The 19,553-nt window shown below is 53.2% G+C and overlaps 8 protein-coding genes and 2 non-coding genes across 10 annotated transcripts; 5 read left to right on the top strand and 5 right to left on the bottom strand.

Moving 5' to 3' along the window:
• The first annotated feature begins 85 nt into the window (after positions 1-85).
• Positions 86-158, top strand: K489DRAFT_t6. Its single transcript has one exon. It is a non-coding gene; the product is annotated as a tRNA-Thr (tRNA).
• A 1,215-nt stretch (positions 159-1,373) lies between these two features.
• K489DRAFT_376263 (uncharacterized protein) lies at positions 1,374-2,113 on the top strand. Its single transcript, XM_033603878.1, has one exon. The coding sequence runs from the start codon at positions 1,738-1,740 to the stop codon at positions 1,957-1,959; it is 222 nt and encodes a 73-aa protein (XP_033462905.1). The 5' UTR covers positions 1,374-1,737; the 3' UTR covers positions 1,960-2,113.
• K489DRAFT_100022 (uncharacterized protein) lies at positions 1,883-3,248 on the top strand. Its single transcript, XM_033598827.1, has one exon. The coding sequence runs from the start codon at positions 1,982-1,984 to the stop codon at positions 3,149-3,151; it is 1,170 nt and encodes a 389-aa protein (XP_033462906.1). The 5' UTR covers positions 1,883-1,981; the 3' UTR covers positions 3,152-3,248.
• Positions 3,249-3,345: 97 nt separating this feature from the next.
• Positions 3,346-4,689, bottom strand: K489DRAFT_406681 (uncharacterized protein; the record flags this gene model as incomplete). Its single annotated transcript, XM_033607282.1, has 1 exon — positions 3,346-4,689. The coding sequence occupies one exon, from the start codon at positions 4,687-4,689 to the stop codon at positions 3,346-3,348; it is 1,344 nt and encodes a 447-aa protein (XP_033462907.1).
• Positions 4,690-5,070: 381 nt separating this feature from the next.
• Positions 5,071-7,673, top strand: K489DRAFT_100032 (uncharacterized protein). Its single transcript, XM_033598828.1, has one exon. The coding sequence runs from the start codon at positions 5,452-5,454 to the stop codon at positions 7,657-7,659; it is 2,208 nt and encodes a 735-aa protein (XP_033462908.1). The 5' UTR covers positions 5,071-5,451; the 3' UTR covers positions 7,660-7,673.
• A 158-nt stretch (positions 7,674-7,831) lies between these two features.
• K489DRAFT_376266 (ABC transporter family protein) lies at positions 7,832-12,478 on the bottom strand. Its single transcript, XM_033603879.1, has 2 exons — positions 8,239-12,478; positions 7,832-8,173 (listed from the first exon to the last, which is right to left on the bottom strand). The coding sequence occupies exons 1-2, from the start codon at positions 12,396-12,398 to the stop codon at positions 8,014-8,016; spliced, it is 4,320 nt and encodes a 1,439-aa protein (XP_033462909.1). The 5' UTR covers positions 12,399-12,478; the 3' UTR covers positions 7,832-8,013.
• Positions 12,479-12,680: 202 nt separating this feature from the next.
• K489DRAFT_100059 (uncharacterized protein) lies at positions 12,681-13,798 on the bottom strand. Its single transcript, XM_033598829.1, has one exon. The coding sequence runs from the start codon at positions 13,683-13,685 to the stop codon at positions 12,963-12,965; it is 723 nt and encodes a 240-aa protein (XP_033462910.1). The 5' UTR covers positions 13,686-13,798; the 3' UTR covers positions 12,681-12,962.
• Positions 13,799-14,544: 746 nt separating this feature from the next.
• On the bottom strand, positions 14,545-16,779 carry K489DRAFT_367154 (uncharacterized protein; the record flags this gene model as incomplete). The annotated part of the gene is made up of 2 exons (XM_033602836.1): positions 14,545-15,656; positions 15,705-16,779. The coding sequence occupies 2 exons, from the start codon at positions 16,777-16,779 to the stop codon at positions 14,545-14,547; spliced, it is 2,187 nt and encodes a 728-aa protein (XP_033462911.1).
• Positions 16,780-17,692: 913 nt separating this feature from the next.
• K489DRAFT_t7 lies at positions 17,693-17,785 on the top strand. Its single transcript has one exon. It is a non-coding gene; the product is annotated as a tRNA-Gly (tRNA).
• Positions 17,786-18,053: 268 nt separating this feature from the next.
• On the bottom strand, positions 18,054-19,553 carry K489DRAFT_100171 (uncharacterized protein). Its single transcript, XM_033598830.1, has one exon. It carries the CDS (start codon positions 19,510-19,512, stop codon positions 18,427-18,429), a length of 1,086 nt encoding a protein of 361 aa, XP_033462912.1. The 5' UTR covers positions 19,513-19,553; the 3' UTR covers positions 18,054-18,426.

The following is a 19,553-nucleotide window of genomic DNA, read 5'->3' on the forward strand; positions in this document are numbered from 1 at the left end:
AGAAACCACCCCTCGGAGAGCATTGAAATGCCCCGAAAACACCGGGTCAGACATCGGCACAAATGGTCCAGCTGTTATGGCTCTGGCCATCTTAGCTCAGCGGTAGAGCAAGGGGATCGTAGACTCCAAGGTCGCGAATTCAATTCTCGCAGGTGGCTGAACTTTTGGCCTTTTGGCTCAAGCCGAGTCAAGCAAGTCAAGCCATCCCCTCGGACCTCTCAAGCAAGTCAAGCCCACGGTTTTGAGGCCTCAAGTCAAGCCAAGTCCAGGCTCCAGACTTGCTTGACTTGCTTGTGGCCACCTCTGGCCCCCGAGCTTCTCTCGAGTCGCACGCCATAGAGTATCGAGTGCGCTGGCACGCTTATCATGTACCTTGTCCAAGGACAATGCAACAGTCGACGAGAACAAAAGGGCGAAGCAGACTGCCAAAAGTTGGAGAAACCATAAGCGAGCCATGATGGACGGCGGTGAAGGGAAAGATGGATGGTGTGAATTGGTGCTATCCCAGAGATTCTATTAACATAATTATATAGCAGAGGCTTTGGAGCTTGGGCAATACTCCGGGCCATACTGGCGCTTCACGAAACCACGGCCAGCACGGAACTCAGATCAATCGTTGTGGTAGGTCAAGGCAGAGATGGCTCCGCCCCTGACGCGGGTTTAGGCGACTCGCGAAACAACTCGAAGCTGGCTCAATGACCCTTATACAAGATTTTCGGGTGCCGCGCAGTTCAGCAAGAGCGCTTTGTTCGCAACGCATCGAACCGCTGGCCTGTAGCAAGCGCGCCCACAGGGACTTCGACCCGACACGTCTTCGAAAGATACTTGTGATACGATCACGAGCGTTCGACTTGTCCGATGTCCGGGCGACTGATCGCGGACGTACCTGAGCTGAGACCTTGGTCGCTTGGTAGATTTTCAGCGAACGACTCGCAGCCCCTAGGTCGGCTAGACCATAATTGTCACAAGCTCAGCGCGATTGGGGCTTACGCGCCTTTGTCTGAAACGACTGAGCAAAGCTAATCACAAACGCATGTCTGAAGACTGGCTCAGCTACTTATCGGCGCGACAACAGGCTCGGCCAAGGGTTATGCGAGTAGCTGAACAGGACATGGACAGGACTTGGATACCGCAGCTGTTGTGGTGTGGGCATGGTATCAGTTGTCAAAGAAGGAATTTAGCAATAGCAAGGGATTGTCTTTGCTCGCATGGTAATACCGATTTATTGATTCATCTCAACGTTGCGGCGTGCGACGTTCCTGAGTCGTGCCTGAGTCATGTAGTCGTCCGATTCCTGCCTGAGGCATCAATCTTCTGAAGCGCGTGTAATTTTCCAGAGATCATGCATGTTCAACGTAGACATACAGCGTTCAATACAATTGATGCCCTTTCACCTCACCCGCAGAAATTGCACTGCGGCGAAAGCCACTTTGAAACAGCAGCCGGCGATAGTTCAGGCTGGGTCATCCTGATCAGACTCCAGGGACCTTCACATTGCTGGGCCGCGCGGTTCTGGCCGTTTCGGAATGCCGCCGCCGACGTCCTTGACTACGGCGAGACGGCCCAGCCACCATCTGTGCAGGGGATTCGATGCTTCTCCGACATACATACAGATATCAAGCTTCCGTCTTTCCATGTGATCTTTCGTACAACCACCCACAGCCCATCTGACCCTCCATTGATCCAACAGAGCAGGAATCTCGACATCCACTGCGCCTCTGGGCAAGTCCCGCGAGCATGGCAGGAGGCGTTCGCCTCCTTAAACTGCCCGCCGAATTGGTAGAGCGTATTGCTGAATACGTGGACGATGCTGATTTGATCGCTCTGCGCTCAACGTGCAGGATAGCGGACAGCCAAGCTATACGCGTGGTACGTCACCCCCTGTCCAACCTTGCGCTGCTCCGGGCGTGCGACCCATATTGGGTTCGACAGCCTCAAGCCGCTGGAGGACGGCGATGATATCGCAGATTTTGACACTCACATGGACATCAAGTTTGCGGACCGATTCTTTTCAACGCGCACGACGAGCTTGATGGGATCGAGTCTTGAGAATCTCGAGCAGATCTCTCGTCATCCGATATTCCGAGAAGCCGTGAAAATACTGGTCATCCAGGACGATTCCCATAAATTAGATCCAATCTACTGCGACCGGCTGATGCATTCCAACGAGATCTGGCCTTACGACAAAGATTCATATGTAATCTCCAGCCATCTCAATATCCAGGCTCTACACCATATGTTGGCTGAAAGGCGTCTGCGCCCGAAGGTCATCAGGATTCGCAATTACAGGATGGATACTGGATGTGTGACCTATTGCTCGAGTGCGATTTGGCAACTGCACTATCCCGGATACGAGTATAGTGACGAATCGGCCGCTATCCGGGCACAGGCGGTATCCCGACTTGCCAAAGACATCGTCCAAAATGCGAATCTCACCATTCTTTCAATCCGCTTGCAGTCCATCGATTTCCTAGGATGTGCTCACGTAACTCAACGCCTTCGTGAGTTACGGGATTCCGACACGCCCATCAACATTGGTAGCCCAACTTGCCACGACATAACCCTGACGCTCTCGCCGAGTGCTAATGCACAAGGTGCAGACTTTTCATTGTTGCGCTCGGCAGAAGTCGAGTTCGAACAATATTGGTGGGAAAACGTCATTCAAGCGCCTCTTCTCGAGGATCTCAAGTTAGAAATGGTCAATTTTCCACCTCATGTGTTGGGTCCCTCTGCCGCACCCTTTGCGACTCTAACACGGCTTGAGCTGAGTTATTCGGACTTGACCCCGGCGCAATTGATCCACATGTTGGCACACTCGAAACAAAGCTTGACCGATCTCACATTCCAAGGCCTCACCCTGAAGCAACCAGGCCAATCGTGGCGGTCGATACTGCTCGATCTCGGGAGGAATTGTACTGCCTTGGCGCGATTTTTCCTTCGGAACCTGCGCATAGACCAAGGAGGCGCAACGCGACCCAATGTCGATTTCTGGGGCTTCAATGCAGACATGGTCCCGGTCGAAGGTAGAGCGGGCTTGGACTTTAAGGTTATCGACTGGATCGAGGATCGCCCTCCGCAAATACGAGTCGTACAGTACGAAGGGCCTCGTGCGGACTTGGTTCTGGAGCGTCTTGCCGAGTGCGCGCACTAAATATCTTCTTCCTCTCTCCTTCTCCTGCTTATTCTCCCTCTGATCCTCGTCTCCCAATTTCTCTTCTCCCCTTCGGCATGTTTCTCTATCGCCATTCTCGGCATCATCGCAACAAGCTGGACGAGTATGCGATCAAGAGGGCGCATAGAGCCGTGAGCCGCAAGAACCTAGCTACTCGCCGCCGAGGATGGTCTTCATGAAATTACGAGCGATTGCAGGGACGAGGTGCGATGTGCGGCATGCGATGGAACCGGCTTTCGCGACTGGAGAATTGGTAAGGTAAGACACAAAGCGCAGGACTCGACGGAGAATTGGCGCGGCTTTTGCAACATGACAACATAGCCGGGGTCCATAACAATTACATCGGCATCATCGCACTTGCCAAGCTCCGAACCCGAAGCGACGTGCTCTTTTGCAAGTCTCATCCGAGCGATCCATGAGAGGTTCGCATCGCATTGACCATTCGGTCGGAACTGCTCATGGCGGTCTAGTGCATGTTGGTACGATTGTTTCAGGTAGGGATGGGCATCTGCAGGCAGAAAGCAGCGAGATCCTGCGCATTCACATGGTGTGGCCCTAGTGTCTTCTTCTGCCACCATGCCATGATTATTATCGGCTTCGTTGAGCTCACGGGTACCGCTGGAGCCTGCCCGTACGCCTTCGCCCTCGTGGTCATCTTCTTTTCTCTGTGATAGACCTTCACGGGTCATGCGCTTGGTTGCACGCCTTGTACCGATGTTTGCAACAATTTGTTTTTCTGGTAGACCTTCGCGGGCCGTGTGTTGGGTCGCACACCTTGTATCGATGGTTGCATCAAATCGTCGTCGATGGGCCCTTAGATTGATCGAGCTGCTGTGGCACTCCGGAGACCTCGCTCGCTTCATCCTACTCAAGAGCTGCTCGTCCTTTTGCCTCCGGATGAGCATTCCGTATTTATCCTTTTGAATTGCAAAGTGCTCGACAAATCGCTGTGGGTCAACGGTCTCAAAAATGGATGGATCAACATCGAGCCACTTCTGCAAGAGCTGTAGGTCTACAGCGACCTCATGATCCCTGTCACGAAGCCTTTTCAAGTCGCGGCTAATAAGGGGCGAACGCGGGTCTTGGACGCCAGCCTTGAGGTGATGGTCTCCGATCTTTTGTCCTGAAGATGATTTCAAACACGACAGATGGCGCTCAAACATGACTCGATTGGCATGGCGAACAAAGTCTTCCCACCGATGATGTTCGGCGGCGATATGTGCTAGCATGCGGAGGAAATCCGTGCCGCCGTCTTTCCACCGGTAGTAGTCTACCCTTTGTGGGGACCATTGGGCACATAGACGATAGTAATTACGCATATCACTGTCGTAAAGGGTTCGCTGAGCATCCCTCGAGGGAGGGCTGAAGCTTACGACCCATTGGATTGCTTCTATGACGGCGGAGTGCAGAGCCTCCGCTTTTGCTATGAACCGATCTGCGATGCTCTGGCGTTGACGGAGCGTTGTGACACTTTCAATCTCATCGTGGAATTCTTGCAGAATATCACATATCTCCATCTTATCGTAGGATGGTTCTTTGTGGAATGGAAGCGAACGCGCTGCGATTCTTCAGGTGTTGTTACGACAGAAACGAGTATGCCGGTATTATCGACATTGAAAACAGGCAGGTCGTGCACGAACCATATGAAATTTATTTCATATGGTCCGTCCGCGCCTGGTTCGCAGTAGTGTAATAATAAGTCGGACATGGCTGCGCGGTAGTGTGATCAAATAGCCAACGCAGGAGCATTCTGTAACATTATTTTATGCAATGAAGAAGTGTTTCTGCGTCAGGTCGCCGGGAAGTGTTGTCAGTCCGGTAGAAAGATCACCTGGGCATATGCAAGCTGCCCTAATAAGCGGAGCCGACATATCCAAAAATTATGCCAAGTTCAAGCATAGCGACATACTCTCCAGAAGTGCGTCTACCGTGGCGTCGGACTGCGGCAGCACGTGAATAGACGACATCTCGTGCAGTGCTCGATACCGAGCCTGGAAAGTTATGCACATCGCTTGGAAATGTGCGCAAATGCTGGCTGCATGAGTAAGCGCGAAGGACAAGGAAACAGGCGCGAAGGACAGACGCGAAGGACATATGGCGTCCAAGCTTGACAAAATAATCAGCATACGTTGAATCGAGCATCGGGCCAGGCCTCGAGGCTCGCCACGCCGGGGCAAGATATCAGCCGTCATGCTTCGATTTCCTTGCAAAACTTCAGATCGGGACACGAATCGAATCAGTATTCGTCGACGCTACTATCTACTCGCCATCTTTCAAGAATGAATACGGCCATGCTGGGTTGGGACTCATTTGCTCATCCGGTCGCCCTCTTGTCTCTATTCACACTTTGCTGCATCTGGACATGGTGGAAGTCCGCCAACCGAGCTGTCAAGCAGCCCGCACCTGAAAAGCCACACAAGATCGCGGAGCACATCATCGCAGCTGCACCTCAGCTTGAATCTGCGAAGACTTATAGAAGTCTGTACTATAAGATACAGAATCTCGAGTTCTTTCCAGAATGCATTCTGCAAGCGCGGCAAGTCCTCGCAGGCCTTCTCGTTGAGGGTCTGCAGAAAGAACACTACCGATGTCGCAAGGAGAGCCTCCTAGACCTGGTAGATTATGACCCGATAAGGCTGAGCCACTTCATCAAAGCCAATCTCAACGATACCTTAGACCAGTGGGTCAGATACGTAGATCGAAGAAAGGCTGGACAGGGCCCGGAACTGTTTAGCACTCACGACCAAGCGAAAGCATGGCTTGTCAGCCAAGCACCATTGAACTACGTGGATGGGGCTTGGCTAAGTCATATTCATAAAACAGACACCCCGTTCCAATTGCGCAGTATAACTGTCCATGCTTGGCAAATCCTGTCTGAAGAACTTGGCGATGGCAACCTGGAAGAAAATCATGTTCAGCTCTTTATATCGTTACTCCGATCCGTGGGAGCCAACTTACCCGAAGGCGACACACTGGCCTTCGCCGAATCTACGGATGGCATGAACGATGAACTTGTGTGGAAGGCAGCCGTAACTCAATTGATTGTATCGCTCTTCCCACACGAGTTTCTCCCGGAGATTCTCGGCTTCAATCTGCACTTCGAGCAACTTTCAATGCAGACTCTGAAGGCAGCGAAAGAGCTTGAGGAGTTCGCGATCTCTGGAAAATACTACTCGTTGCATATATCCGTTGACAACATCGATTGTGGACATTCTGCCATGGCACTGGAGATCATCGATCGCTACATGAAACATATTGCACAGAGTGGAAGCGACGAGGCTCAATCATTCTGGAAACGGATTCAAGCAGGTTATCTACTATCTCAAAATCTCGACGACTGCACAACTGCAAAGCAACACGAAGAGCAACTAGCCAAGTCGCTCTCCGAGAAGATGCTTGTCTCGAGCAAGATTCATTGCGGAAGTCGAGTACGTGTTGGAAAGCTGAGTCTTCAAGACTGGATGAATACTCTGGGACGAATCAACGATGAGGGCTCTAGCCAGGAATTTCTCAGCATCCTAGCTGGCGCGAAGCCGTGGGTCAAGCGCGGTGACAGCAAGGGTAGTCTTATCATGCGCGAAATATCGCGGGGCGGAAAAATGTTTGGAGCCTTCACGGCGATGGAAGTCAGCCGTTTGCGCACGTGGATTGATGGTTTGAGCGATCAGGTTCTTTCAGACGAAGAGAAATACTGGCGAAAAATTGGACAGCAAGACCAGGAACACATAGTCATCGCCATACCATCATACGCGATGCTCGTCGGCCAAGATGAGATGAGCTGTCCGCAGCTGCCTAGATACGTCCTGCATGGCAAAGACTTCACCCCGCGCCCACCAATCGAAGGATCAGGCGTGGAAATGAGAGATCTAGTGTCGCTTTGGTTTGCACACTGCTTCTTGTTGGAGAGCCTCGTCACCTCGCCTTACAGAACTGCAAATGCCCTCAGCTCTTGTGTCCTGAGAATACTTCGAGCCGAACGGGGCTACAAGATCAGCGGAGACAGCATTGCAGGCATGGACGAGCTCGTGCAGGTCACTCGTAATCCATCTCTCGTCGACATTGGTTTGGAAATCATCCGCAGGCAACAGCTGCCATATCCGGATACTCTGCACGAGATCATCAAGCCTAACAACAGAGATGCATCAAAAGCTTCCGATCTATCGCAGGCAATGATATCTTGGGCGGCAAAGCCTCTGCAGAACAGAGTTTTCCTCCTTGGTATCGCGCGGGCCTTCGTTGATTTGGAGCTATGGGTCGGTGCCGGGGCGGACATCTTGCCGCCGCAAGCAGGCGCGGCTCTCAGGCAGATTGTTGCCTCGAAAATGGATGCTTTCAATGATTGTTGGCAGGAGCTTAGCACATTCGCGAGTGAAGCCAGCGAATTTGTGAGCGCATACCACTTCGGTCGCGCCAAGATCGCAGAGACGCTCTTTTCTGAACAAGATGAGAATGTGCAACATGTCCCGCACGACAGCGAAAAACATTGACCGCGCGTTGGTCCAATATCATAGAAGATTAGCAGACGAACGTCCCGTCACGTCCTAGGGCGGTGTATCGATCAAAGGTACCGTGCGTGCCCAGTGGCTCAAAAATTGCATCTACATGTTGAAAATCCTCGCCATCTCCAGGCGGAGGAGCTGCAATGAATTTCATACTTTTTTGTCTGAAGTAAAACATTTGCCTGAGGTAAAGGCAATCGCCGACTTCACATTTGTTGGACGTAAAAGTACACCGATATACTTTGTATATTTCATTGCTCGATCCGGCAGGTCGCTGCAGGCAAAGAGGACTGCAAGACTGTTCTTCCCAAAATGCCTGGGACTGTAGCAAGCGCTCAGTGCTCAGTACTCGCCGTCCTTCTTACGAGCACTATCTAGATGATCTCTCGTGATACCGCTTCTTTCGCAAAGTGCATAGAATTTGCCTCCCCTGTCGAAAAGCGTCCTGGGTTCATCAAACTCGGCCACACGACCCGAATCCATGACCAGAATGCGATCATACCTGAGTGACGATGTCAGCATGTACTATTCGAATAATAACGCGTGAGCAACCGCGACGTTACTTACCCAAGAATGGTATCCAGGCGGTGTGCGATACAAATTACCGTCTTTCCCGACAATGCCACCAGCATGTTGCGCTGGATGGCGCGATCGGTCCCAACATCTATGGAGCTGGTGGCCTCGTCAAACATGACGATATTGCTGTCCTTCAGGAGCACTCTGGCAAATGCTAGGAGCTGTCTCTGTCCGAGAGAAAAGTTCTTGCCCTCGTCCTCCACGGTGACGTCGAGATCCACAGATTTTTTATCGTCTGACTCGGCAGTAACTGCCCATCGTGCACGATGCAGCGCAGACCAGAGCTCGGAATCCGAGTAGCGGTCAAACGGATCCAGATTGCTCCTGATGGTTCCTTGGAAGAGCATAGGGTCTTGAGGGATCACCGCTAATCGTGATCTCAAAGTCTCGAGCGCAATCGAGCGGATGTTGACATTATCGATGGTAATGCTCCCTCCACTCAGCTCGGTCAGCCGTAATAGCACCGTTGCAATGGAAGTTTTTCCAGCGCCAGTGCGGCCGACAATGCCCACACGCTCGCCGGCTTTGATGTGAATTGAAAGATCCTTCAGCACGAGCGGCAGTTCGGGCCGGTATCGCATGGAAACATTTTCAAACCTGATCTCGCCCCGTTCAGGCCAGGAAGCATGAATGGTGTCGGATCCAGCAAAGTCCTCCTGCTCTAAGCTCTTGCTGTATTGGTGAAGCCTCTCCACTGAGTTCATGTCGTTCTCCACATTAGTCATCTGTCGAACGGTGATCGGCAGCAGTTGGACTATGCCAAGGACGTAAGAGAAGACAACACCCCCGATACTCGGGCTGACATCAAACCGGGAGGTCACTAAAAGAATGCCAACAACAAAAACCACAAGGATTCCGACCGCGTCCAAGCGGAGTGTGAGCCACCGCTGGAGTGCTGTGCCAATGAAGGCTACTCCATTCATGGAGTCCAATGCAGCCGAGACTCGGTATTGGAAGCGTAAGATTGCTCCATAAGCACGAATGGTGGCTGCTCCGGAGACACCTTCCCCAACTCGAGCAAATATGTCGCTACGGAGCACTGCGCCATGCCGCTGAATCTCGCGAGCAGAGGCTCGATAGTAAGCCGCCGCGTAGAGAAACAGCAAGAAAAGTAGCGCCAACGCCAGCGCGAACCAGTGGTAGTAGGCGATGATCAAGGCAAAAACCGAAAGGATGTTCGCGAAAAGCCAGCACAGCATCCTCAGGTTATTGGGAAGGGCGTTGTCCAAAGTATCGATATCCTTGGAGAAGCGGTTCATGATCTGACCCGTGGGCGTAGTGTCGAAAAACCGCACGGGTGCTCTCATGACGGTTGTTACAGCATTTGATAGCATTACGCGACTCGCTTCCGTGCCATAGTAAGAGAAAGCGATGGCAAAGCAGAACATGAGGCACGACTGCAGTGTCCCAATTCCGACGTAAATGCCGATGTAGGTTCCGGTTGTCAGCGAGAACCGGTCGGATGTCCACCATGACAACCAAAGACCGGTGACGATGCTAGCACTTTGAGAGCTAACAACAACAGCAAGGACGATGAGCACATTGAAAATAGAACCAGTTGCGCGTAAAAAGTCAAGGTAGACCTCCAATTGAAGGCCTCCGACTGCACGACCCTCTTCGCGTGCCTTGTTGGCGGGACCTGCCACTGTGCTTTGTGACACTGACTTCTCCGGATCTCCACCTGGAGGGTTTCCAGCCACGACCTCGGGCTTAGGCTGATCATCTTGCTGCTCGTCTTGATCCTTGAGCTCAGTAGCCATCAATTCCTGGAATCCAGTGTCGCTCGCGATCAACTCCTTCAGTGTGCCCATTTTGTGAATCTGGCCAGCCACCATCCAGATGATCTTGTCGGCCCGGGCCAATGTATGCAGCTGATGCGTCGCAAGGATACGACACTTATCCCGCAACAAGCCGCATATTGCTTCGTCCATGATCTTTCTCCCGACATGCGCGTCCACGGCCGAGAGCGGATCGTCCATCAAGACGATATTTCGCCGGGAGTACACCGCTCGAGCGATGTTTATCCGCTGCTTCTGTCCGCCAGAAAGGGTGATGCCCTTTTCGCCGACAACCGTGTCGTCTCCAGCGATCAAGGTGGCAAAGTCGTCGCGCAAGGCGCACGCATCAACAACGGCGTCATACCACGCACTGTCGAAGCGCTCGCCAAATAGGATATTTTCCTTCACGCTCGCATCTTGTATCCAGGCCGACTGAGGAGAGTAGGCAGGGTGGCTAGCTAGCGACACTGTCCCTTGAGTGTGGCGCATTTCACCGACCAGGCCGCTGAGAAGCGAACTCTTCCCGGCACCTACTGATCCCACAACAACAACAAGCTCTTTTCGTCCGACTGAAAAGTCGATGTGCTGAAGCTCAAAAGCTGTCTTTAGAGGCTCCTTTCCGTGTACGGATGCCGTGACTTTCTCATTGGGGATCGGGCTCTGAGACATCGCCTCGTCTTTCTTGTCCGTACGGGGTACAACACCCTTCTCCGTGGTCTGGATCGGTGATGTGCTGACATCGGCACCGGGGCGACCTGACTTCGAAGTCCCGTGGCTTGTTTGACCACTGTTGCCATCCCAAGCAAAATTGGCTTGTTCGACGACGACAGCCAGCGCGTCATCGTTCGGACGGCCTGGAAGAATGGGTTGATACTCCTCCGCCTCAAAGAACTCACTGATTCGCTTTAAGGATGCACTAGCATTGACGACATGGGTCAAAGCCACGGGCAAGTACTCCAACGGTGTGGTCAACGAATTTAGCAATGCCAGTGAGGAGAATATCCGTGCTGCATCAAGTGAATGTCCGGAGAGGTTGTATGTGACGAATGTCAATATGGCCGCAAACACCGGAGTGACCAAAGACGCTGCAAGGAGCATGTTCTGAATTGTGAGAATGTGGAAGATTTTCTTCACCTCCAGTGCCCGTGCTGTCGCGAGCTTGTCGAGAAAGCTGGTTTCCCAACCAAATAGCTTGATATGCCGCACGCTGGTGACAATCTCTTGCGTAATCCGGACTCGACGATCCGTCAGAGTGTTGATCTCTTGGCGATGCGACATGAGAGCTTTCACTGCGCGGCCGAGTAAAGGGCTCATGATCACAATGAATGCGAAACCTGCCAGCGCGCTGTATCCGATGTTTACAAGAAGCAGCGCCAGCGCGAGCAAAATCTGCACCGGTGCTGTCCAACACAGATGGATCATTGGCGCCCCTGTTTCGATTCGTGACACATCCGTTGAGATGAGATTTGTGATACGTCCGTCTGACCAACCTTCCTTGTCGCTGGTACCGGCTTTGGCCCTCGTAGAGAGATTCATCGCTCTGTTGAAGATGCACACGGTCACGGCCGACTTCGCTTCGGCACCCATCATCATCGTAGAGTAGAAATAGTGATTGGTACACATGGATTGTATGATTTGCATGCCCGTGAGACCAAGCACAAAGCCGATTCCTCTTCCAATCGGCGGGGCAGGGCTGCCGTTGATTTTCGCTACATAAGCGTCTTGGATGAACAGGAGTAGATAGCGTAGAACAAATGGCGAGAGAATTTGCAAGCAAGCCGCTGTAAGCTGGAGCAGTCCGGAGAGAATGAAATCTCTCTTAAAAACCTTGAAAAGGGTCACGGTTGCAGTATTCCACCTACCAGTGACCTTCTGGCGCGCAAGCATAGTCTCGAGCAATCGATCGGCGAAGCTCTCGACACCGCGATCAGGGTTCACCATCCAGATGTCGTTGAGTTGTAAAGGACGCTGGTAGCCGATTGAGAGCAGCGGCGACAGCCAATGGAACATCAGCTTCGAAAAAAGCCCGGCATTGTGTTCATTCGACGGCCCTCGCACGTCAGGCACGGGCGGAATCGTTGTCGTCTTGAGCGGATCAAGTCGAATTTTCCACCTATCCACATTGCTCTTGAGCCGATCCCCTCTCGTCGATCCGGAAGTGATTGTTGAGCCAGGGGAGACGTCGGACTTGGCAGGATCTGTCTGCAACTGCACTTCATGGATATTACCTTTTTCGAAGGCGCTCTTCATGCCGGCAGCGACTTCATGTGTGGCTGAAGTCGGACCATCCAGAATTTGCGTATCGAGGGATCCTTGGTTCGTCTGGACTGAGGATGGCGGAACAGCACCATCCTCGGCTACGCTGCGCTCCATCTCTGTTGAGATTGGATGCGCGAAATCCAAGGGAGATGAGAGGAGGCTCAGACAGGTAAGTTGCAATGCGTAGATTCACGGAAAGGCACGTAGACAAGGGATAGAAATGGTTACGCATCGGGAAGATATCGAAATTACTAGGTGCCTGGCAGGCTCATGTGGCACAGCTCTCACGACTCGCGGCCACGGCGGGCCATCGAAATCATAAAGCGCACCCTGCATTCCCACGACGTGAGTTCTGCAGGATAAGGATCGATGTGTGCAGGCCTGCAGCAAACGGCGCCAGCGGATCCTGCAGATCGGTCTACCCAGGATACATTTTCACAAGACTTGCTGGCAAAGATCTGTTGAAATTTCCTGCATGCCTGACGATAATGAAGGGCGGAGGCGCCGCCACGCGCGAGTGCGGACAGGACAGGACGGCACGACGGGCAGAATTCGCCGCGGAGGTGAGCGCTGATTTCGGACGGTTTGGCTTGTCACGCTTGACTACCTAGCTAGTTACATACAATACAGCACGGAGTAGCACGAAACCCCGAACGCCGCGCCGGCGCGTTGGCTCGCTCATCGGTCCCTGCATGGAAGAGCCACCTGCCTAGGCATCGCCAACAGCGGGCAATCGCGTATGCAATTGGTTCCCACGCCGGAGACGCTCTGGTCCGGGTTTACGTAGATGCATGTCAAGATGTACGTGTGTGTGCCAGAGGTGGCTGTCATTGGGGGGGTGTGCGGGTGCGGGTGGTGGCAGTGGGCGGCAGGAGTGGCGTGCAGATCGTGCCCATCATCGGTGTCGACTGTGTCGCCGCACGGGTTTCGGCCCAGCTCCTGAGCTCCGTGGTCCAAGCTCGGCTCAGCTTCTCCCTCCGTCTGGAAGCCCTTGCACTTCCCATTGGCGAGGTGGACTTTGAGATTGCTCTTGCGACTGAACCGTAGCGAGCAAAACGGGCATGCAACGCTCTTGGACGGATCTCGTTCTCGAATGTGGCGACGGTAGTTTTCAACGCATGAAAAGGCGCGACCGTTGCAGCCATGCTCGAAGCACTGTACTGCCCCGGGAGGTTGAAGCGGAGTAAAAGGCGCCGCGAGAGGCAGAGAGCTCACTAGGCTGCTCTGTTCCTGCGTTGAAGGTGTGCCTTGGTAGGTATTGCTGTCGGTTCGCATCGACGCGGGCATATTTTCTAGCCAATCACGGTCTGTGACAAAGCCGCTTAGGAAATCGTTCATTTCTTGCTCCGTTAGCGAATTGAGCATGTCGTTGGGCGCTTGCGCACTGAAAGGAGCCGCCATGTTGAGAGTGCAAAGGAACAAGATTGCTGAAGAGTTGACGTTCCCGTCGACCCATCTTCAAACGCCGAGCACGAACATATATTTGTACGAGTGTTGTCACCCGGTGAGGCTTACTTTCTTCATGCGGCGCTGCGGCGTAGTCACATCTTGGTGGTTATGGCAGGGTCCACTTCCGAATGATGGAGGGGCTGTCAACGAGTTAGAACGTCGAAGCGGCGTAAGCACATGTTGGTGAAGATCGATCGCTCACGACCCCGTGGCCCTGGTAATCAAGGCTCGCAATACCCAAAGCACGACGTCGGCTCGCTCTCATCTCCTTCAGCACCAACCTTAACGAGAAAAATGTTAGCAACACCGAACATGGGCGCGGCTGGCGACACGACAGTAATGGTGAGCTATCGATCCTTTGAGCATCGGCTAATGCAAGCCGCGGGCCTATGGCCCAATAAGCAGAAATCCATTTCTTTGCACAATGTGACAATCTCGGCGATGTTGACTGCTTGTGAGACGCGCAGTATGCGCCAATGCGCGAATCCCAGCCCAGTTGGCCTGGGAGCAGGTTGGCGTGCGAAGATCTTCAGCCATACAGCCCGCTTAGTATCTAGATGAGCACTATAATCCAACCGTCGCACTTGTTGGACCGCGTGTGGGTCAGCTCGCGCCATTTGTCGTCATCCCCCGGATCGAAGTATTCATGCTAGCCGCTCCACACGGAATGAGGAGACCCTTTCCATACGAAACGAGGAGACCCTTTTGTCCTGGGACAGTACTCAGATCTTCAGGTTGCCAAGACTAAAGTGGTAGACTCTTACAAACATTACTACATTGGATTTCGTGTATTGGAAGGGGATGTGGGTGTTTACGCGAAGAGTGCCCGATGCGTCAGCTGGGCACTCTCCCTGCTCGTTCTACCAGACTGTAATTTTCCACGCGCTTTGGTAACTCGACATTTGGTATCAATGACCGTACCCGAACATGTATCAACGTCGCGATCGGGACCGGTTTGTTGCTTTGCACTAGGAGGTCGAGCGATATTTGTAAGGTCTGCATGGTTGCCCTCGGACAGCGCTAATCTTGGTAGCTTGATAGCATGAACCTCTTCCGCGTGGCACCAAAAGCCTTGCGGCGATGTGATATTTTGCGTGCAGATGGGGTGTGGACACCGCATAGGCCACGAACAAACCTGATCAAGATGCCAATCGATGTGCATAGCGAATCTGTCCGTCGAGCGATATCCCGCGAATGGACGCCATCTCCAACACGGCTCTCGTGTCTCATCGCCGAGACAAAATGGGCACAGCCATGGCGAGAGCACAATCGATTCATGTACCAAGTTACCGCAAAACAGTGTGAGCTTTTGAAGGTGCTGGGCACAGTGGAAACGCCATTCCTCGCCATAGTCGAACCATGCAACACATGCATAGCAGAAACGGTGGCGGGGCCGGGACTTCGAAGTGCAGCTCAGGATATGAGCGTTGTACTCTGTCTTATGCCGCAGGAACTTCTGCGATTTGAGTCCGCAAAGGCAAGTCTTTGCGAGAGCCTCAGTGCCGGGGTAGACTAGCAAGCATGTTCGGCTAGCTGCCGCGAGCCATATTCCAACACACAGCCTGAATTCCGTCTTGGGCGTGGATGTGGCTCGATCGAAGAGCTTCTCAATGACTGCCAGCCGCTCTGGGTGATATCGGAGGTATGTTACGAGCTGAGGACACGTCGGTGGTCGAGGGATCGCCCGCAGGTTGAGCGCGTCTGTGGCGGGGTGAACCTCACCTCCAGGCGCTGTATGCTGTTCGAATCCAGTGTGTACATTTGAGGCCATGGAATGAATAGTAAGCAAGTCCTGAAGCGATTGAGCCCGGCCGAGCATAAGCGCTTGTCCATCAGCATTCGAACAAATGCCAAGGTAATGCTGAAAGCTGCTTTCGTTGGCATGGCCCATACGGCGTCGTCGAGCAGCAGCAGAGATAGAATCTGAAGAGCGTTAGCCAATGCATACTCGATTGCACATCTCGCACATACTGTCGATAGTTTGTCCATGAGCCCTTCTGATGCAGTATGGCAAGAATTTGTCTCCATATCCAGCACGTTGAGCGAGCTCCTTGAACTTGTTCTCTAGGGTAGCGCCTGACATGATGCGGTCTTCAGAGATGTTTGAGGTCGAGGACGTAGGATGTCCACGGAACACTGGTTTCTCGCGATGAGTCGAGCGGATCTTCAGCTCTTTGACTTTGATGTGGGCATTAGGCTCAAACTTTTTGAGGTCGTCCGGGTGTTCAATGCTCTCTAACGCTCCGTCCATGATTGCCAGAGCCATTAGCTGGGCCACCGGACATGATTCAGGTGTGTCGCCGTCCTCTAATAATGCAATTCCAAGGATCTTCTGCTCAATTCCGCGCGACCCTTTCTGGTTACGGTAAATGATGTCCACGGTCATACGCGGTCGCCCTTCCGAGAATACATATCTGAAAATGAGATCCTTGTAAAGAACGCCCTCGTTCGTGCCGGGATGACTGCTAGACTCCACGATCGCTCCAGGGCGGATGCCCTGAAACAAAAAGATGAGTAACAAGCAGGACAGTTGCAAACGCATCCTTGGATGCATTTCCTTGATGTCGAGAGCCCAAAGAAAGTGAACAAGGTCGAGGACGACATCTGCGGTAGCGACAGGCCGTGGACGTGCCTTCGTACTGGCGCCCTTTTCGACACATATTTCTCGAATGAACTTGTTCAGTCTCACTTTCATGTCACGTCCGAGGTAATCGTTGTGTCGTTCCCGAACGATGCTACCAATGCACGTGAGATACTTGTTCAAGGTGCTGGTAGAGATGCCGGCAGCGAGATAGCCTGTCTTCTTCTTTGTGCAGTACATAAGGAAGGCCGCGAGCTCGGGTTCTGTAGGAATAGTCGGGAAAGGATCGCTTTTATCGACAGGGCTGCTGCGATATTCGCAGAAAGCAATCCAGGTCTTGGTTACAGTTTTCAACGTTCTGTCGTGCGGTGTCGGCTTCGCTCGGGACGGTGTCGTCTCTTTGACCTCGCCACGTGCGAGCGCACGAATGTACTCTGCATCACTATCATCGCTGTCGAAGTTCATGATCGTTTGGGATCATGAAAAGGGTAAAGATGCGCGAGTAGTGGAACGGGTCACTTCGGTCGGAGGAATGAAGACAGAGGACAAGACCAAATGCCGTGTTGAGGAATAGAACGAAAGCAACAGCTTGGGACTTGAAGAGAAGGATGACGGCGGTCATGCGAGATACGGGGCGTGGAGGAGAAAGCGTGGCGTAAGGGGTGGTAGGACAGCAAGGGTACCTAAGTTTTCCACGGCAAGGCCTCAGTAGGTAAGTTGAATGCGTTATACCTCATGCTGTCGGGGCAGCACCGAGGATCCGAGACCCCGCCCCAGGAGCAGTACGCTCCATATTCAGGAGGCGTCTGGGGACCATTGGCAGAGGCTAAGTGTAGTCCGGAGCCTTTGGGCGGTCCTGTAGAGTTTACGCGCGGTCGCTGGTTAAACAGATGTCGAACAACTCCAAAAGCCTGCATCGCTCACTACGCATACATCGTCTCTCCTCATCCTAAAGTGCCTTACCTTGTCTCATGTCGTGACGCACATGACCTCGTCTCTCATCCTGTAATCACGCCGCATCCGCATCTTAGAAGCGAGTTCGGCGCTTCCGATGGCGGGCATATAGCGTCGTGTCGTCGCAAACAATCAGTACATATTGTGCAGAGCCATAGTCGGAAACGAGATCCAGTTGATGGAAAGTGAGAGAGTTGTACAGAGTGAGGTTGTTGGCGTGCCGAGATCTACGTCAGCCGAGCTGGATACTACTCAGCAATGGAAGTTGGGGTCAGAAGTCGAGTTCCTGATTCCCGATGGCTGAATCTGGGGCCGAGGAGGCTGTCGGGCGGACATGATGATACATCGGGACAGCGAGCGGCACGGGCATATCATATAGTGGGAAAATCAGCTTCAGCCAACCGAGAAGTTGATATAGCAAAAAGCGTTGGTGGTTTAGTGGTAAAATTAGCCGTTGCCAAGGTATTGCGAAATACTCAGCATCGGCTAGCCCCGGGTTCGATTCCCGGCCGACGCAAAACTTTTGCGGTGTTTACCCCCCATTTTATCTATGTTTGGTCACCTTGCCTTGGGTTCGATTCCCAGGCCATGCACTTTTTTCTCAGCCGTATAGGTGATCCGTCAAAGTCAAATGCTAGGTATAGATCTGTAATGGAGATTGGAAAAACGACATCCGGTGACGATGAGACCTTGTAGTCTTTAGGGGGTTAAGGGCCATTTTGGGAGACTATCTAATGTTTTGTCAAGATAGAACGCTCACCAGAAAGAAACGCAGACAGACTGTTGCATGGTCAAGACGTATTCTGTGAAAAGGTTGATTCAATAACTAACTACTGTGCACTTCGAAATAACATGTCGTGTCTGACTCCGCCGGTTACAGCAGCTACGACTGTCCAAGTCGCCTTGGACAGTCGTAGTTGCGGGCAAGTGCAGCCGGCGGTGACGAGGTCGACGACCCTTCTTCCTCCTTGGAGGGTACCGTAACAGGTCCCCCCCTCGGCGGGGCGAAGGGCGACGTCCTCGTCGTGAAGGGATTATGGTCGTAGTGACTCAAACAAACGCGAGGTGCACAACAAGGCACGAAACCACAATTCGTAGGTCGTCACAAAACAAACAGTCGTCAAAACAGGGAACTCATCACAGGACGCCATCCATCCTTCAGTTCGTCTTGTTGGTGTTCTTCGTAACGCGTGTGGAGCGGCGTGATGGCGCGGCTGTAGTGGCCTTGCCACGTCCTCTATGTCCACGTCCACGTCCACAGCCGGCGCCACGGTTCGGCTTGGGTGGTGGTGACGGTTGAGGTGCCGCTGGTGTCGGAGTCGGTGGTGTTGTCGGAGCGCGTGGTGGCGTCGACGGTGCGGCTGGTGTCGTGGTCGGTGGTGCCGGCGTCGACGTTGGGGCTGCTGGTGTGGTCTTCTCAGGCGTCCTCAACCATGTGTTCATGATGGCGTCTTTACCGGTCTTTGTCGCCGTCGTGGCCGGCGTCCTGCCTGCTGTCTTGGTGGCGGCGGCGGTCGTCGGGGCGGGTGTGGTGGACGTCCTGGTCGTCTTGGTCATAGCGGGCGTCTGTGACACGACTGGGGACGTTGTAGCTTGCGCTGGGTTCGTACGACGACGGTCACGGTCGTATTGGCGTCGGCAGAGAAGGATGAACTCGTTGCAGATGTCGTCGTCCAGGAGTGGGCGTCGTGTGTAACGCTCAAACAATGCTCGGTCGCCTTGATTCGTGATGAGACGTGGTGACGGGCTCGTCGGAGTCGTAATGTTCAAGAGCGGCAGGGCCATCTCCATTGGCTGATCGCGTTGCCATTGTCGACGGAACAACAGGATGGCTTCGTTTGTCAAGTCGTCATCAAACACTGGACGCATGGTGTAGACGTCGAACAAGGCCCTGTCGTCCTTGTTCAGGATGAGGCGCGGTTGTGAGGCCGGTCGAGGCGTCGGGGCGACTTCTTCTTCACGGGGTCGCTTGCGACCCATTTCTGCTGCTTTGATGGCTGCGTCGACCTTGGCCAGCCTGCTCTTTGTCAAGTCGACGAACGTAGTGGGTTTGTCGGCTGTGGTTGAAGTTTTGCCGTAGCTCAAGAAGGTGTCCTTGGGCGTCACTTTCTTTGCGCCTGGCGTCGTCGAGATGGGCGTGGCGTCGACCTTCTTCTTGCCCTTCTTGGCGGCTTTCGCCTGCTCTTCCATCATTGTCGAGACTAGTGCTTCCGTTGCGGGCGCCCAGTCGCGTCGACAATCCATGCGTCCCACGAAAAAGCGCGCGTTGGCTGTCAAGATGTCTG

Source organism: Dissoconium aciculare (assembly GCF_010015565.1).
Source record: "Dissoconium aciculare CBS 342.82 unplaced genomic scaffold K489scaffold_2, whole genome shotgun sequence".
Lineage (NCBI taxonomy): Eukaryota > Fungi > Ascomycota > Dothideomycetes > Mycosphaerellales > Dissoconiaceae > Dissoconium > Dissoconium aciculare.

Excerpts from the sequence above, each read along its gene's own strand:
- K489DRAFT_100022 (XM_033598827.1), top strand. The coding sequence starts at position 1,982 with ATGGACATCAAGTTTGCGGACCGATTCTTTTCAACGCGCACGACGAGC.
- K489DRAFT_100059 (XM_033598829.1), bottom strand. The coding sequence starts at position 13,685 with ATGGCGGCTCCTTTCAGTGCGCAAGCGCCCAACGACATGCTCAATTCG.
- K489DRAFT_100171 (XM_033598830.1), bottom strand. The coding sequence starts at position 19,512 with ATGGATTGTCGACGCGACTGGGCGCCCGCAACGGAAGCACTAGTCTCG.
- K489DRAFT_100032 (XM_033598828.1), top strand. The coding sequence starts at position 5,452 with ATGAATACGGCCATGCTGGGTTGGGACTCATTTGCTCATCCGGTCGCC.
- K489DRAFT_376266 (XM_033603879.1), bottom strand. The coding sequence starts at position 12,398 with ATGGAGCGCAGCGTAGCCGAGGATGGTGCTGTTCCGCCATCCTCAGTC. Across the intron at positions 8,174-8,238 it reads CGCCTGGATACCATTCTTGG|GTATGATCGCATTCTGGTCA; the intron begins GTAAGTAACGTC and ends ATCGTCACTCAG.
- K489DRAFT_376263 (XM_033603878.1), top strand. The coding sequence starts at position 1,738 with ATGGCAGGAGGCGTTCGCCTCCTTAAACTGCCCGCCGAATTGGTAGAG.